The sequence below is a fragment of the Peromyscus californicus genome, unplaced genomic scaffold (genome assembly GCF_007827085.1).
Source record: "Peromyscus californicus insignis strain IS unplaced genomic scaffold, ASM782708v3 Scaffold_7__1_contigs__length_154581171, whole genome shotgun sequence".
Classification (NCBI taxonomy): domain Eukaryota; kingdom Metazoa; phylum Chordata; class Mammalia; order Rodentia; family Cricetidae; genus Peromyscus; species Peromyscus californicus.
Genome location: NW_026294595.1, coordinates 13726692 through 13743509, shown reverse-complemented (window position 1 = coordinate 13743509; position 16818 = coordinate 13726692). Strand labels below are relative to the sequence as shown.

The following is a 16818-nucleotide window of genomic DNA, read 5'->3' as shown; positions in this document are numbered from 1 at the left end:
CCAGCCATTCTGAGTGGTCCTGGGAACGCACAGGGACAAGCCTCTGTGTGTGCAGCAGAAGCAAGGAAGACTAGGGATGGCCAGAACCAACAACTACGGGCCTCTCTGGTCTGTGCAGGATGGAGCTCAGTCCTGCACCTTCAGCTGCTCAGGCTAAGCAAAGAGGGAAGAGCTTCATCCAGAGCGAGATGAAGCCAACCACCCAACACTGAACTCTATGCCAAAGCCAAAAGCAGTATGGCAGCTGCCCATCTCTGCTTCTCCAAGTAAATGTAAAGATGGTGGGGGGCGGTGGCTGCCCAGGGGCTACTCTGTTTTCCTCCCCAGGTCCTAAAGAGAGGACATACTCCTTCCCAGCTAAATTGGTCCTTAGATGCTAGAAGCTTCATCTCACTAGACCCTTACTACAGTCCTAGAGGTGAGGCTGGGCCCATTTTACAGACGGGAAGACAAAAGCCTAGCAGGCTCTGCACACACACCCCAGATGTACTATATTCTATAGTACCAAATTCCTGCCATCCATGCTGGACCAGCCTGGGCTCAGAGAACAGTCGAAGGCAGGGCACAGTATTTAGCAGAGGCTTCTTGGGAAAGAGGGAGAGGTGCCCCTGTGTCCCAAGCTGCTCATCTCTCAGTCTAGACTGTGTCCTGATCGCCTGGATCTCCCAGAAAGAAAGGGCAAAGCACAATGGAGGAGTTTGGCTGCAACAAAACCCCTAGGAAGGGGGCAGGGTTCTTAGTGAGACACCCGGGCACTGAGAGGCACTTGCCACTGCCAGGGAAACCTCAAAACCCCTAGCTTCCCCAGACCCCTCAAGACCCTCCTAGTAGAAGGGTTACCTGATGCCATCCCTGTGGCCATCCTTCCCAACTGTGGGCACTGAAGATGTGTCAGTGAAGCCCATGTCCAGCTACCCACTGGGGCAGAGCCACCGGCTGCTGGGCAGACAAAGAGAGACGGACCTTGGCTGCATTCTTCTCGGGGCTCCCAGGAAACCCGCCTTCAGTGAATCCTTTGGATGACTGGCTGAAATGCAGACTGCAGCTTTGGTGGGGGCCCCAGAGGTCATCCCCACCCTTCAAAAACTCAGCAGCTCCCACCCCAGCCAAATGTTTTCCAACAAGAAAGACCTCCCCCACCGGGGAGGTCCTCACACCCCAGCAGACAGCTAGGCCTCATCCCAATCCTGGTCACAAAAAGTCTCACAGTGTACCAGCCATCCATGAGAAACTCTCACTCTGCCTCAGGACACAGTAAATTCTAGAAGACAGGGAGAGCCAATTGAGTGTACCCTGCTCTAGAAGGGGTCCAGGAGAGAGCAGGCGCTCTGGGGAGGGATCTGTATGGGATCCAGAGTGTCCCAGGCCAGATGGTCTATGGGCTTGCAGGTTCTGGACTCTCTGCCCCTGTGGACACTGATATACCATGCCTGGCCTCTTCTCTAATATTTTTGGTTGTGAGCCTAGCCTTTAACGGCTGAGCCATCTCTCCAGCCCGCCTGGCTTGTTCTCAAGCATCAATTCACTGACATCCCTGTGACCTCCCAAAGCCTTAGCTGGGGTTGAGTAAAAAACAAAAAGAACATGTCCCATTAAGTCAGAGCCGCCCAAGGTCAACCAGGCACTTTCTGCCGCCTCAGGGGGGGTCTCAAAGTGAGACCCCAAAGACAAATGAAGCCCAAGACACCAGCAGTAAGGCCAGCCAGCACCTGTAGCATCAGTAGCCCCATAGGATTCTCCACTCACCCCAAGGAGATGGGTCCTGTCATATGAAGAGGAAGTGTGAGGTTGTAGTTGCAGCCCCAACTCTGAAGGAAACATCCTCGATCTGAGCTTTGGCCAGGCAGAGGCTAACGGAACAGGGTGCTAGAAGAGGAGATCCAGCTATATGGGAGGTGGGGGATCTGCCTGCACAGTGGGTTCTGAAAACTGTGAGCCAGGTCTTAGAAACCTAGGGCTACCCACCTGGCCCCAGGCCTGCCCCAGTCCATCTGACTAGACCGCCTAGCTTAGCCCAGCTGCCAACACCACAGACTGGGCCAGACTCTGGGCCACGGAGATAGGATGCAGCCATGGCCTGACCTGTCCTATCACAGTCCCTGAGACACAGCCCCACCTGGTCTCGACTATCAGGTTCTGAGACAGAGTTGAGGTCACCCTCATCTGACCCCTAGAAGAGGAAGTAAGGGAGGAAAGCCCCACATCACAGGACCAACCCCTAAAAGCCATGATCATCCAGGCCCAGACAAGAAACAGAGGTCCACGGAGCAGAGAGGGTCAAGTGCACAGGCGGCATCTGCCCTTACTCCAGCCACCTCAGTAGAGCACAAACACTGGAAGCCCCGCTTTCCCCCCCAAACCTCTCATTTCCAGTAACTGTGCTGTTTCCGCTCACTAAGAACCGAAACTGAGAGGAAATGGTGGGAGGCAGGTCCCCGAGCCCGAGGCCCAAGCGGCTGCTAGTCAGACCTGGGTGATCTTTCCAGCTTTACCACCCACAGTCCTCCTTGTGCACAGCAATGGCCCTGGGAGGCTGGAGAGGGCAAGTTGGGGTCCCAGTGTGAGCTGCTTCCCCTGGGGTCTCTCTGGGATCTGGCCTATGGAGACAGGGTCTACAGTAGGGGACACTACATGGCAAGATCTCCAGCTGTAAATGTACTTTTAAAGTGAGGACGCTGGGGCACTGGCTCCATCAGTAAAGTGTTTGCTGATCAAGCACGAGGACCTAAGGTCAATCCTCAGCACCCACATAAGCCAGGAATGGTGGCACACGTTTGTAATCCTAGCACTGGTAAGGTAGAGACAAGAGGATCCTCAGGACTCGTGGGCCAACCAGTCTAGCGGAATCCGTGAGCTCCAGGTCCTATGAGTGACCCTGATATAAAAACTAAGATGGAGAGCAACAGAGGACACCCAGTGTTGACCTCTGGCCTCCACACACATGCCAACTACACACACATACATACATGAACACACAAAATATTGACTCAATAGGCAAAGCACCTGCTGTGCAAGCACAGAACCTAAGTTCAAATCCCCAGAACCCAGGTAAAAATTTGGGTGTGTTGGCACGTTCCTGTAGCCCCAGCCTTCCAAGGAGGGAAGACAGGAGGAGGCTCCCTGAAGACCAACGGCTGGCCGTCTAGCTGAATCGATGAGCTTCAGGCTCAGTGAGAGACCCTATTACTAGAAAGGATGGTGGAGGAAAGAAAGCCGCTGTCAGCTTTGTCTCTTCCCACTCCCATGCACACTCACACACACGAGCACACACGTAAACAACTACAGCACACACACACACACACACACACACACACACACACACACACACAGTCACACACGCGTGATTCTGGGCCGTGGGAAAACCTGCTCCAGGGAGCGGGCTGCCGCCCAGCTTTCTTCCTGAACTTGATTAAACACAGATGTTTCTCTAGGAAAGTCAGTGGCCTCCATGCTGCCTGCGGCTCCCTGGCCTCCCTGCGGCTGGGCTGTGATTCACACAGGGTGACCCACATGTGGTGTTAAGGCAGGAGGCCCAGAGTCAAACTATGGCCTCAGTGCCTGGGTATCATCTTGGAAGGACAGTCCTTTGTCCCCTGCTCAGGCCTAAGGACTCTCGAGGGGTAGATGTAGCCGCCTCTCAAATCCTCAGCTAGTGGCCCAGGGCACAGCGGCTCACACAAGATTGACAGTGTTTGCGGCAGGACCTGCCTCCCCAGGCCTGTGCTGGGACTCGGGGCAGACTGGCCTCTGGCGCTACCTGTGGTAGAATTTGTTCAGCAAATTAGCAGTGTCGACAGATGACAAGGGGCTCATTTACTTAGTTCAGAAGGACAAGCACTTCAAACACTTCAGTCGCACCAGGGACACCCAGCCAGGTGACAGGATAAGCCAACACAAGCCCAGGGACAGCTCCTCTTATCTGCCTGTTGGGGCAAGGCTGGAACCAGCATTTGGCCCTGTTCCACAGCTGGTGACAGTCATTCCTACCTGTGCCTCAGAAGTGGCTCTATCTCACCTGGTGGGTGCCATACAAAGAACTGCTTTAAAAGCGTGGTGGGGGTGGGATGGGGGGATGGGGGTGGGGGGAGGGGGTGGGACAGGAAGAAGAGAATTAGCCTAGCTAATTCACTCTAGAGTGTAAATGACCGTGGCACAGGGAAAAGGAGGGGAAAGCTGGGAGGGCCACCTATCCAGAGCGCTTCTGTCCCAAGAGCTGCTCCAAGGAAGAGCTGCAACAAAAAGGTCCAGAGGTGAGGTCCTTGGGGAAGAGGCTTCTACCCTAGAACCCTGTAGGCCTCAGGGACACTGAGAAAGCAGCCCCAAAATTCCAAGTCCACCCAACCACCCTTAGTCCCTCCACTGGGGACACTCAGAGGTCTGGATGGTCAAACTTCCACCTGTGCTTGCTAGGGTGCTAGTCCTCTGAGCCCCAGGGGCAAGTGAGGGGGTAGCCTCTATGTCTGAGGTGTCTTACGGAGCTTGGTTCTCCTTCCCAGGGAACAGCCACTGCCTGTGAGTAGACTGCAGGTCTGCTCAAAGCTCCCTGTCCGTGGAGGGGAATTCAATGCCCAAGCCCAAGCAGGGCAGGGTCAGAGCTTCCCTCCCTACTGGCCCAACACACTGCCCCTGCTGGCTAGGGTTCCCCTGCCTGTAGACCCATCCAGGCTACCATAGATGCCACCCTGTGTGCGCCTCACCCAAAGCTAAGGAAAGCCTCGCACACTCAGACATGGTATTCCCCAAGCTTTACCCTTTGGAGACTAAGGCTGACCCCAGCAGCCCACCTTCCCTGGTTTCCCATCTCCGCATAGCTGGGTGCCTAGGTAGGGTGGCTGCCTTGCCTGCCCTAGATCCTGGGGTCCAGAGCATACTAAGCACTCATCAAAAATCCACTGCCTCCACTGTCCTGCACTGGGCACACAGGCTCCACTAGATCTTACTTTAGGTTGGAAAAGGCCAAGAGGCTAGATGGCCATTGGAAGACACGATGAGGATAGCTGTGAGTCTGCCATGGGCACTGGGCAATGTGGGGCCTTGGGCACACTAGGTCATTATCACTGACTCCCATGGGAGTATACCAGGCCCCACTCAAGGAGCCCTACGGTCGGTCCCAGGTGGCAGCACAGGTCCAGAGGTGTACATTCTGGCCCCTTAAGGACTTGTCAGGACTCAGAACGGGGCTCATCCTGATGGTGCCAGAAGCTGGGATCTATCCTAAGTGGAGTGCTGAGCTGGCACCATGGTGGCACAGAGAGACCCTGACATCATCCATGCTCAGAAAGCAGCACTCAATGGCCACGGACTGGGTCACTTCATTCACAGGAACCGCAACAGCAAAGGCTCCGGGACAGAGGGCAGCAGCTCAGTAGGAGCCAGGGAGGAGTGGGGGCTGGTCGGCAGCTGCCGCTGGGGTGATTAAGAGCCTGGAACTGGAGAGGTGTGCCCGGTTGTGCAATCTATGCCTCTACTCAGCATGCCGTAGTGTGCGCACTTTTCCGTGGCTCAAACAGTGCATTTTACAGAATGTGTAATCTACCACCCAAAAGCCCCGTCTCCCAAATTAGTCCTGGGCTCTGGGACAGCAAGACAGGGTGGGGTGAGGCCACAAGAAAGACATCCACTGCCCTCCCACCTTGACAATCACTCCCCTCTCCAGTAGGGGTGTCCCCAGCCTGAGGCCAAAATATGCCCCAGCTTGCAGAACTGGCCCTGCCACATGGCTACTTTTCAGTCCTAGGTGCTGCTACCTGCACCAGCCACTCTTCTACCTGTAGGTTATCCCTGAGCCCAGCCTAGATACAGCAGGAAAGAAGTTCTGGGGCCCTCTCCTGCACAGGGGGGAAACTGAGACGGGAGTACAGTTCACCACAACCGGCTGGTCTGTGTCTTCCAGCCAGCAGGTGCCAGGGTGTGCCCTGCCTGGGAAACAAGGGGGATCAGACACGTCCTGATGGAGTCACAACGATGCCCTGAAGCCAGCCGCTCGTTAAAGCTGGTGATGATTCCCCCTCAGCCTCTGGGAAAGGTCTGGAAAGTTCTGGATACGCCTGCACATGAAGGTGAAAGCTGATGCAAGCTGGCCTTGGGTCCTCCACCCCCACCCCCACCCCCGACCTCTTCACCCTCAGCTTCAGTTTTTCCCACCTATAAACTGGAGATGAAGCACACAGGGTGGGCCAGGCCCTCAGGGAAAACCCAGCCTACTGCCACCACGTTTCCGGGGCTGATCACGGTAGCCCCGGTCAGCTCTACGAGTGCTGCTGCTACCTTCACGTTTTTGAGGAAAGCAATGTGTGGACTCCACTCGACTGCAAAGCCACATCCTCTCACTATTTATAGATGAGACATGAAGCACATCCCTCCCCACACAATACGGCTCAACCCCTCAGCCCAGCCTGGCACTGCCCTCCGGGCCCTGTCTAACCACAGTGTGTACTAACCCCCCCACAGGGGCCAGAGGCGAGGGCCACCAGAGCCGTCTTCTTCCCCGGCAGAGCCTCCATCTTTGACTCCGGCCATGAAACTTTGCGGGGACCCCTCTACCACCCAGCTTCTGGGGATCCCAGCAGTCAGCCCTGGTTATCTACACCCTGCTCAGCTCCTTGAAACAGGGCTCTCCTGTCTGCCCTACCCCACCCTCTTCCTGCTGAGGTCACAGCTTGCTCTCTGTCTCTCTCCTTTTAGCATTATTATTATTCCTTCAATGGAAAAACTGTTGGCTGCTGGCCAGAGGCAGGGCTGCCCACAGAGACACTTTCCTTCATGGAACACCCCGCCTCTACTCAGGTGTTCCAGTACCTGGACGTCTCCCCACAGGTTCCATGACAAGTGAGGTTGTGAGGCAGTTTTTCACCTGTTTTTCTTTCTTTCTTTTCTTTTTCTTTCTTTCTTTCTTTTTTTTTTTTTTCGAGACAGGGTTTCTCTGTGTAGCTTTGCGCGTTTCCTGGAACTCACTCTGTAGCCCAGGCTGGCCTCGATCTCACAGAGGCCTGCCTCCGCCTCCCGAGTGCTGGGATTAAAGGCGTGTGCCACCGCCGCCCGGCTCACCTGTTTTTCTAACGTCATGTCCTTGAAGGCCAGACATGGCACTGTACACAGGCAGGCCTGGGACAGCCTCGGCTCTCCTACTGGGGAGGATGGGACCAACCCGAGATGGCAAGTGACTCAACGGAACAGCAGCAGGGCCAGATGACGGAAGACATATGACATTGTGTTGGGTCCCTCCTCAGCCCACCAATCACTTCCGGTCTCACCCCTGTTTCCTCACCAGGCAGGCGGGAAGTGATGGGCCAGGGATGTGGCTATCACACATACTTTGGAGGAAGGGAGGAAATGGCATCAGCTGAGACACTCCAGGGCCAAACATGACTGATCTGGCTGATTTGCTGAGAGTGCTGTCAGGCCACAGTGGGGCAGGCTCGCCTGTTATATGTCACATACATACATCTCTTAATCCTGAGTGGTCCTGGCCTAGTTCTGGGCTATACCTGGAGTGGAACTCAAAACACAGCAATTGCTTTAAAGTGTGGAGCAGTGAGATGGCTCAGAGGGTAAAGGCATTTACTATACAAGCCTGACTACCTGATTTAGATGCCCAGATCTCACAGTGGCAGGAGAGAACTGACTCGCAAAAGTTGTCCTCTGACTTCCATACATAGGCCTGCTGTGAGAACACAGACACAGAGAGTCCAAAAAAGGAAGCCAAAAAAGTTGACAACTATAGGTAAGAATCCTTAGAACCAGACAGCTCATTCCTAAACAGAAATCCAAACAGGCCCAACCAGATAGCACTTTTGGGATGGTGAATTCATTCATTAACCAACTCAATATAGGAGAACGAGGCCCTTGAAACCAGCCCCACCAGCTCACCATGCAAAGGGCAGCATGCAAAGAACCCAGACATTCTACAGTGTCTAGCATTCACAGCTCTTACTCAATCCTTATGCACCACCAAGACATCAATCCTGTATCTGTCCCAATTTAAAGATGGCGAGGCTGAGGTCAGACCTCAAATGTAGTGTCCCAAGATTATCATCCATCATCCCAAGTTTCTCTGGCTAGTTCACCTGATTTCTAAATGCATTTAGAAAACACCCTCATCACATCTGACTTTGCTCCCGGTGAAAGTGGTCTCTTAGTCTCCCTAACACTATTTGTAAGCTCCCTCAGCTCAGAGCTTGAAGCCCCTGATAAACCTTTTTGATCAGTGAATTCATGTTTTCCCAAGTGTATAGGTCCCCCCACAGCTCTTCAAATGACAGCTTTTTTTCAGCATTCCCCCTCAGCACACATTGGGTTCACAGTGAGCCCCGAGTTTCCCCAAAGGGTCTCTGATAACCCACGGCACACAGCAGCTGCCCAGACTGTGCTCGGTATACAGGGTGCAAAGCCAGGCCTTTCCCATACGATCACTGGCTAGCTAGACCTCAGTGGTACTGGACCTTTCCAGAAGGCACTTGGTACCAAAAGGATTCACTTTTCAATCCTAAATCCTCAAACTCCCTGTCCAGCAGCTTCTGGGGAAATTTTTCTGTTTTGGGCAGAAGAGATAATTCACAAGGTACTAATTCACCATCCTATGACTCCACCCTTCCCAGGCCCTTCTCAGAGTAGGCAGCACTAGAAGCCAAAAGCATTCATGGCTAGGTGTGACAGAGGTCTTCAGGCTCCAGGCTTATCCTTGAGCAAAAGGGGAAGCTTCCTCTCCTCAGCCAGGAGAGGTGGACCTCTCCGTGAGTGCTGTGGCCAAATCTTGGGTAGGCCTCCTGAGGCCATCTGAAGAAGTGGACAGGAGTAGAAACATAGAAGCCTCCAAGGAATGGGGTGGTGGTGGGGGAGGGGGTGTCCTCAAGCACCCAAGCCCAGACAGTGATCTGAGCCCTTCCATGGATTGGCTGCAAAGTCCCCTAAACTGCACAGTGAGTCCAGACCTGTGTCCATCACAAGCCAGGCCTAGCTGTAGCCTTGGCCTCCAGCTCTGCTGACCAGAAGCGAGCATATCAATTTCATCTCACTGGACTTACGGAGTGAGCACAATGGGGCCTCTGTGGATAGAACTCCGTGGAACTCTGAGCCAAACTGAGGCCAGTTTTCCACCAAGGAGGAAGGGCGTTAGGATCCAGTGCAAGACAGAAGGCCTGGCACCGAGATCTTTTTGCTGGCCTGGCTTGTACTGCAAGGGATTTGCAAGCAGCTTCCCCAAGTTTGGGAGGTGGGAGAGAAAGTACAGCACCATTTTGTCTTTGGCTTGAAAGGTCTTCACACAGACAGACACTAAGATGCAAGCCATTGGTGGGACTGCAGGAAGCAGGCTGCACCCTGTGCCCAACTCAACCAGAGAGTGCAGAACAAGTGAACTGGCACGCAGCAGGCCAGCCTGTGCCCATCGCCTGGCGGGGCTAATAAGAAACTACCCCCACCTTCCTCGGTCTGAAGTAAGAAGTAAGCCGAAGAAACCTTTCAGCCCTGCCCTGCCAGTGAGGCAGGCAGAGCAAGGAGTACAGCGGCGGCGGCGGCGGGGAAGGGGGTTGTGCATTCTGGGAAGCCACGCATAATTAATCACACAGCATTAATCGCCTCCCAACAATAGCCGCTGCCCTTCTACTGAATCCCAGCTGTCGGCCTCTGAATGGAAGGAAATAAGATTTAGGGCATCAAGCGTCCGTGAGGCTTCTGCAGGGGGAGAAAGGGGCCCCCCAAAAAAAAGCAAAAAAAAAAAAAAGTAGTGTGCATTCATTAGCGTCTGACAGAGGCACAATCGGCTTTGTCCAATAAACTGCTCACAGACCTGCTTAATTGGCTTCAGTACAGGGCGGGCCGGCCAGGGAGGTGGGGCTGCAGCCCACAGGCCGGGTACTGTAGGCAGCAGCGCCCGTTGTCAAGGGGATGGGCCCTTCAGCGGTTGGAATGAGGGCGCGCCGTGCAGGCTGGAGCCGTTTCTGTCTGCAGCCTCCCGGGGAGGCCTCGGCCCCCAGCACCTAGCTCGTCTCATCAGAGAGGAGCTCAAGTTGAAGAGCACTAGCCCTAGCCCCCGTGGAAACTTGTCCTGGCTGGCTGGTCTTCTGGGCCAGGCAGGGATCCTTCCCAGAAGGATTTCCCAGCATGGAACAGACCTTCCTACCCCCAAGTCACGCCCATTTCACAGCTGAGGACCTGAGGCTGAGGACCTCTGGCATAGAGTCGGGAGGTGGGGCTGCAGCTGCCAGGATGGAAACCAGACTCCAGCACTTACCCACACCCACCACCCAGGCTGCGGTGCCAACAGGGACCATTCCAACTTCTCCAACCTCACCTTGAACCCAAGGAGCAACGAGAGGTGGGCGTTGTCTTAAAATAGGCACTTTCCACTGGCTCGTGATGGTGCTCGCACGTGGGAGGCAGAGGCAGGCAGATCTCTGAGTTAAAGGTCTCTACATAGTAAGTTCCAGGACAGCCAGAGCTACTTAGTAAGACTGTCTCAAGAAAGCAAAAACCAGAAACGAACAAAACAAAACAAAAAAAGGGCAATTTTCTGCCTAGTGCTCTCCTGCCCAGGAGAGGGCTCCCAGGTGACGGAGGTGGGGGCTCAGATTCACAGTAAGTGATCCAGACTGCCCATCAAAGACAACTGTTTCTGAAACATTTAAAATAAGAATTAGGGTACCATGGATTCCCAGGAGCCTGAGGGGGCCCATGAAGGAGTGTGCCAACCTCCAGGGGCCAGAGTAGCTCCACACGCGGCATAATTGCTGGTGATTAAGTAATTGCCAGACTTTGTCCAATAAAAGTCAGCACGTGACTGCACTCAGCCTCTGGGCTGTCTTCCGAAGACAATGGCCCAGTGTTCTGTCCCCAGAAGGCAGGGGCTCGGCTCTGACAAAAGCAACAGGTCCCCTCAGGGGCGGTACTCACACACAGGCTTCGGTGCCGGTGCCGTTGGCCACTTCGCACCTCCCTCCATTCAGGCAGGTCCCACTTGGCTGGGAGCATCTCAAGCCTAGGGAAGGGTCAGAAAAGAGAGGTCAGTCTGGGTTCTGGGCAGCTGACTCCTTGTGGTCCTGATGGTGGATGGAGACTACTGCTTGTGCACTAGTCGGGAGGTGGGGGGTGGGGACTTTGGGCAGCCCTTCGGGATCAATTTTCTGCTCACACTGTTATAGTCAGAAAACCAGTGGAAAATGATAAGCTGGCTAGGTGGCAGGTGTACAACTCCACTCAGTGAGCCGAAGTGGACAGCAACAGAAAGAACTGAGTGACTTGGGACATTCTCCCAAACTTCTTAAACACACAGCCAAAAGTGGGTGTGGATTAAGAAGCCCAGCAAAGCCCCCAACCATTCTCCACTCTTGCCTCAGTTCAAACACAAGATATGAGGGGACCGCAGGAGGGAGGGGGCGGCCACACTCAGCTCCCCCGATCGTGGGAAAAAGCGACAGCTGCGGAGCCCGCCACCCCGCCCTCCAACAAAGCGCCGGCCAGGGAATCAGAGCGGCCCATTGTCGCGCCAGGGCCGCCTCCTGGGGCAGCGGGCCGCACCCGGAGACCTGCCCCGCCTCCTCCGACACCCAATACCTGTTCGCAGGCATCTCCAGGGGCAGCCCCCGCCGCACCCAAGGAGGGGGTCTTAGAGCCCGCACTTGGAAGGAATTCCACCCTATTCTCGGGAAGGGGCTCTTAATCAAGCCTCTCCCACCCGCATCTTAAGGAGCTCCAGAAATTAAGCCCCTGTATGGGGGCCGAACTGGAGTGTCATATAAAACCCCACTTTTAAGAAAAGGGCAGGCAGTTCTCCCCTCCAATTACTGGGAGACGGGTGCAACTGGTCACTACGATACTCCTCAGGAGTCCCCCGTTCGGTGAAGACGGCAGGGAAATAAGTGCCCCCCCCCCCCCGCCACCTCAGGTTCTAGTCTCTGCCGGCGCAGGAGTCCTAAACTTCCAAAGTGAGTCAGTCCCACCCCCACCCTAGGCAGCAAGCCGCCTGCACATCGCCCCTCTTCGAAAGTTTGAGTCCCGCTAGGGGACAGCGATCCCAAAACCGAGCACTGGGAGTCCAGGGCACATCGCCCCCACCCCGCGCTAAGCACGGCGAACACAGAGCCCCAACATCCGCCCCAGCATGGGCCAGAGGCGAAGAAGAAAGAAAATAATGGTCCCAAGAAGCAACAGGAAACCAAAACCGATTCGATTCAAATCGAAAAGAAGCAGGCGCAGGCAGCCTGTCCGCCCCCGCGGCGAGCCCCAGGAGCGGCTGCCCAAGTGCGAGCCAGGGTTGAGCCTCCCGGGCCTCGGGCCCTGAAGCCCCAGCGCCCCACACCGAGCTTCTAACGTCTTCGGGTGCTCTGGGTAAAGCGAGTCCACCCGGAAGGGGGGCTGAGGAGAAGGACTCCCCCTTACACGCGAGGACGCCTGGAAGCTCCCATGTCCGATCCGCCCGCTCTGGCTCCCAACTCTGGCAGCTGGTGCCCTCACTCCCTTCCACCCAGGGCGCGCGCAGGGCGCAGCCGAAGTTTCCGAAAGGCGCGCGAAGTTGCGGGCTCGCAGACGCCTACCTCTTGCGGCGAGCGCGGGCAGCAGAGTTAGGCAGAGCAAGGGCGCCAGAAGCCGCGGCATGCCTGCTCGCCGGCTGCCCGCTGCTGGGGCGGCGGCCTCTTGCGGTGGCCGGCGGGGATCGGACGTACACGCGCACCACCGGCGGTCCCGCGGGCGTCCACCCACAGCTGCCCTCTCTTTCCCGGCGGGTGGGCGGCGCTGGGCTCTCAGGGTCTCCCCAGCCCTACTAGGCACCCCGGCTCGTTCCTTCACTGCGCTCGCACCCGCGCCCAGCGCCCGTGCCCTGCGCCCCACGCCCCTGCGCTCCCTCCCTCGGCAGAGGCACTAGTGAGGCTCAGGACGGGAGTGCGCTCCGCCCCCGTAGGGGCCCGCCCCTGCCCCGCCCCATCCCACAGCGCTCCGCCCGCGGCCTCTGAGCACCCCAAACCCCTAGTTGGCCTTGTCCCTCCCAGTGCCCTGGTGGGTTCTGCGCCTTCTCTGGCTAGGGAGAGCGTCCCGAGCCAGGACCCTATGGTTTGCAAGACAAGGAAGCGTGGGGGTGTAGGAAACGGGCACTTAGGGACTACTTCTTGTTCGAAAGTTTACTGAGACCAAAAGTTTGAGCTGGGGCTGCGGAAGGATCAGGCTTTGTGTGTCGCCTCCCTCAGGGACATTTGGTCATGATTTGCATTTCAATAGTGTAGGAGATTCAGGCCCTGTCGGAAAGGCGAAGCTGCCCCTGGAACCAAGTCCATCCCAGAGCTAGATCTGGGGCCGTGGGCAGGAGCAGCTGAAGCCAAGTTTGGGGGACTCCTGGAGCGGGAGTTTAGAAGTCGCACCCTGACGGCGTTGGATACGTCCCTGGCCCTGGGGCCCCCACTCCTGGGAGCCGTTGGTCTCGGTCTTAGGCATCTGGATGATTGAGACCAGGCACCCCTAGCCATGACTTCCGGAACGCTTGACCTTAAAGGATAGTGGCTTCGTGCCCGCAGTCTCTACAGAAAGGAGCTCGGGGCTCCCCAAGGGAACTCCCCAAAGGGCCAGTGCCTTGCTGAACAAATTGTGCTCTAGCTCCCCAGAAGGAACCCGCGGCTAGACGGTCCGCGGTCACTCTTCTCACTGGTTCCTGGCCCTGCCCAGATAAGGTGACCCGGGAAAGTGCAGAATCCCAGTACAATGTCTGCTGGCACCCGCGCAGCCTCTCTTAGGTGGTTTTCTTTGACCAGTTATCTCTCCACCTCGGTGCTAGACTTGGACATTCTGTGCCAAGCTGGTTAGCTCTGGGCGTCCAAGATGCCTTCCTTGTCCCTGTGCAATCCAAGTTCAATGGAATCTGGAATGGACAACACCCACCCCATCCCGAAACAGGATGGCGAGTGCAACACAGGATATAGCCCCAGCTTATATTGTCCTAGGAGGCACCCAGAGCAGAGGAATGGCTGAAAGGGCCTTAAATACTGACTGGAACCTGGTAGGAGAATTCCTGAGACAGGAAAGCCTAAGGAATTTGGGAATCCAGAATTTGGAAGGCAGCTCTTGCCGGGGGAGACAGAGGTGGACTCATTTCTCCTGCAGCCCTTGACACACCTGTTTCTAGAGGGCACTCTAAAGGGCCAGTGCAGACAGCTTGTCTAGCCCCCTCCCCTGCTCCTCTCAGAAGTTGGCCTCAAACCTGGGGGGTTGCAGCATGGGGTCAGTACCCAGGAGAAAAGGCGCCCAGTGCTGCAGAAATATTTATATAACAGATCTGCGGCCCCAGAGAGCAGTTTCCATAGAAGGAAGGGCTGGCTAGCTGTGCAGAGTTCACAGACTCAAGACTCTGCAAGTGCCTCTTCCGAGATGGGCCCTGAAGGCCTCCGGCTGCTGAGGTGTGTGGCAACTAGATCCCAGCCTTGCCAGCCTGGGCCACCCAGCCTGGCTTGGATACAAAGAAAGCCTCAGCCCTCTGGGGTCTGGGGAGCGGTCCACCGCATCTCCCTACCTGTCATCCTCTCTGCCCATGCGAGCCTGTGTCTCTTCCCTGTGTCTTTGTCCAGCAATGAGTTATGGCTGCACATCAGACCAACTGACACCAGGCACTCATTGACTCTCTTTATAGATGGAGGCCCAGCACACAGGCAGGAGAGATGCATATCCTTAGCTACAGAACGCTCAGACAGCTGGGCAGGAGAAAAGGCCTGGGTGGGGGCGGGGCTGGGGCTGAGCTCTTGGCAAGTGGGTGTGAAGCTGTTGCACACAGTAGGCTGGAGGGAGCCGGGGCCTCCTCTTCCCTGTCTACCAGGAAATGGGCTTAGAGAGTAAGAAAACCAAAGCCTGGGCAGCCAGGAGAGAGACCTTCCAGAAACCCAGTGAAAATGAGGAAGAGGGTCCCTAGCAAGGCCACCCCAGTGGGAAGTCACTTTTAGCTCCCTATCTCAGCTTATATAATAGGAGCCAGGATAAGTTTCCCAGTCAGGTAAGGCTTCAGAGCCTGGAGTGAGGAGTGGAGAGGCAGAGTGGCTAGCAGTCACCTCTTCTCTTGGGACCCACCTCAGACTATTGGTCCAGAGAGCCACTGAGTGTGCATTGGGTCAGTCCCCCTCCTTCATTCCTCCAGATGCCTGCAGGAGCATTGTCAGGACTGCAGGGCATCCTGAAGACCGCCAGCACGTCTTTTTTTTTTTCCCCTGAAACAGGGTTTCTCTCTGTAGCTTTGGTGCCTGTCCTGGATCTCACTCTGGAGACCTGGCTGGCCTCGAACTCACAGAGATCCATCTGGCTCTGCCTCCCAAGTGCTGGGATTAAAGGCGTGTGCCACCACTGCCCGCCCCACCAGCATGTCTTAAGAGCAGTGCTCCTGTAAGTAAACCAGAAGGGTTCCCATGCCAGACCCTTTTGAAGCACAGCTGGTCAACACACGGGCCTTTATGGAGCACCTGCTGTATACTCAGCTTCAGGTGCTGTGTGGTATACAGACCTGGAACACTGTAACTACCTGCTTCATGAATACAGACCACCATGGCCTGGTTGTCTTGGAGAGACCAGGTCTGCATGAAGGTATGATGGGCAGCAGAGTCCCCAGGAGCACTGGGTTTCAGGTGCCTTTCCCTCCTGCAGGGTCTCACCTTGGCACTTGTACCCTGCAAGACCCGGTAGTGTGGGTGCAGGTAGAATGAGAGGCTCCAGTTCTCAGGAGAGGCTCAGAGATGTCCCTAGGAGAATCACTCCAGGTCAAGCCAGCTCAGGGTACAATGTATGTCTTCATGGTGTCGCCTGGTTGGAGTGATAAAGGAGACAGCCTGGAGGAGGGGGAAGGAAGGGCTGAGTGCGGAGGTGGTCTGTGGTGGTGAGTGTCCTGTCCCGAGTGGAGTGCCAGCAGAACAGGTAGCTATGAGAACATTCTAGATCACCATCCTTGGAATCCAACTGTTTACAACACTTGGGCTTAGAGATCCAAGAGTGCCCAGCCTAGAGGGTGCTTCTTGCTGACTTCTGTATCCATCACAGTCAGGCTCTGGCCCTGGTGAATCTATTGGCCTCTGAGCTGGATCCCTGGATTCTGAATCAAAGCTACTAACTGATTGGCTCACTGTGAGCCTCTCAGGCCTCTGGGCCTCAGTTTCCCCACTACCAAGTGATCTGTAGATTCCTGTCTACCTTTTGCACTTAAACACTGCTTTGAACATTTTCCAGAAGTTTGAACATCTCTCCATATGTGATTTCAGTGGCCTGAGCTGTGGTTGCAGACAGGCAGGCAGGGGCTGGTGTTGGTTAACCCAGCTGTGCCAATGCGAAAGCACACTCCAGGCCCCCTGTCTTGTAAGATGCCCTCCCAGTGCTGGGCCTCCTTCCCTAAACCTTTGTCAACTAAGCCTTAGTGTTACCTTGTCTGCTTGGGTCTCTGAGGAAGAGACTGGTCCTGCTGGGTCCCAGAACCAAATGCTCAGGAAGGCTTCCCATTGACCCATAACTAAGGGAGGCTGAAGGGAGTGTACAGAGCTCAGCAGGGAAGATTCAAGAGTTTTTGCTGCATCTGGCATCCTGAAGAACCACTGATGTACTGACCAGCCCTTCGGCAAGAGACCAGTATCTCCCTGGGCCCATCTACAAGGTCAATGGCTCCTGTGTGTAGCTGGGATCCTGCCCAGGGCTTCCTGCTGCCCTAGAAGCCTAAGAAGGAGGAAAAGCATCCCAGAGGCAGGCCCTGCTGCTCTCCTACTGTGGGGAGACCCAAAAGTGTGCTGCCCGGGCAAGTCCCTGAGACAGGTACCTAGCTCCCAAGCAGGTGAGCTGCCAAGGCCCACATGAAGTGCACTCAGGCTGTAGGCC

The 16818-nt window shown here is 55.7% G+C and overlaps 1 protein-coding gene across 1 annotated transcript in view; it reads right to left on the bottom strand.

The window, feature by feature from the left end:
• Nucleotides 1–12841, bottom strand: part of Notch1 (notch receptor 1) — a 47111-nt gene extending 34270 nt beyond the window's left edge. The window contains exons 1-2 of the mRNA XM_052725075.1: nucleotides 12531–12841; nucleotides 10891–10975 (exon numbers count right to left, since the gene is read on the bottom strand). Of these exons, the coding sequence (XP_052581035.1) occupies nucleotides 10891–10975; nucleotides 12531–12591 (146 nt within the window). The 5' untranslated portion in view covers nucleotides 12592–12841. The remainder of the gene's footprint in view (nucleotides 1–10890; nucleotides 10976–12530) is intronic.
• Nucleotides 12842–16818: the final 3977 nt, after the last annotated feature.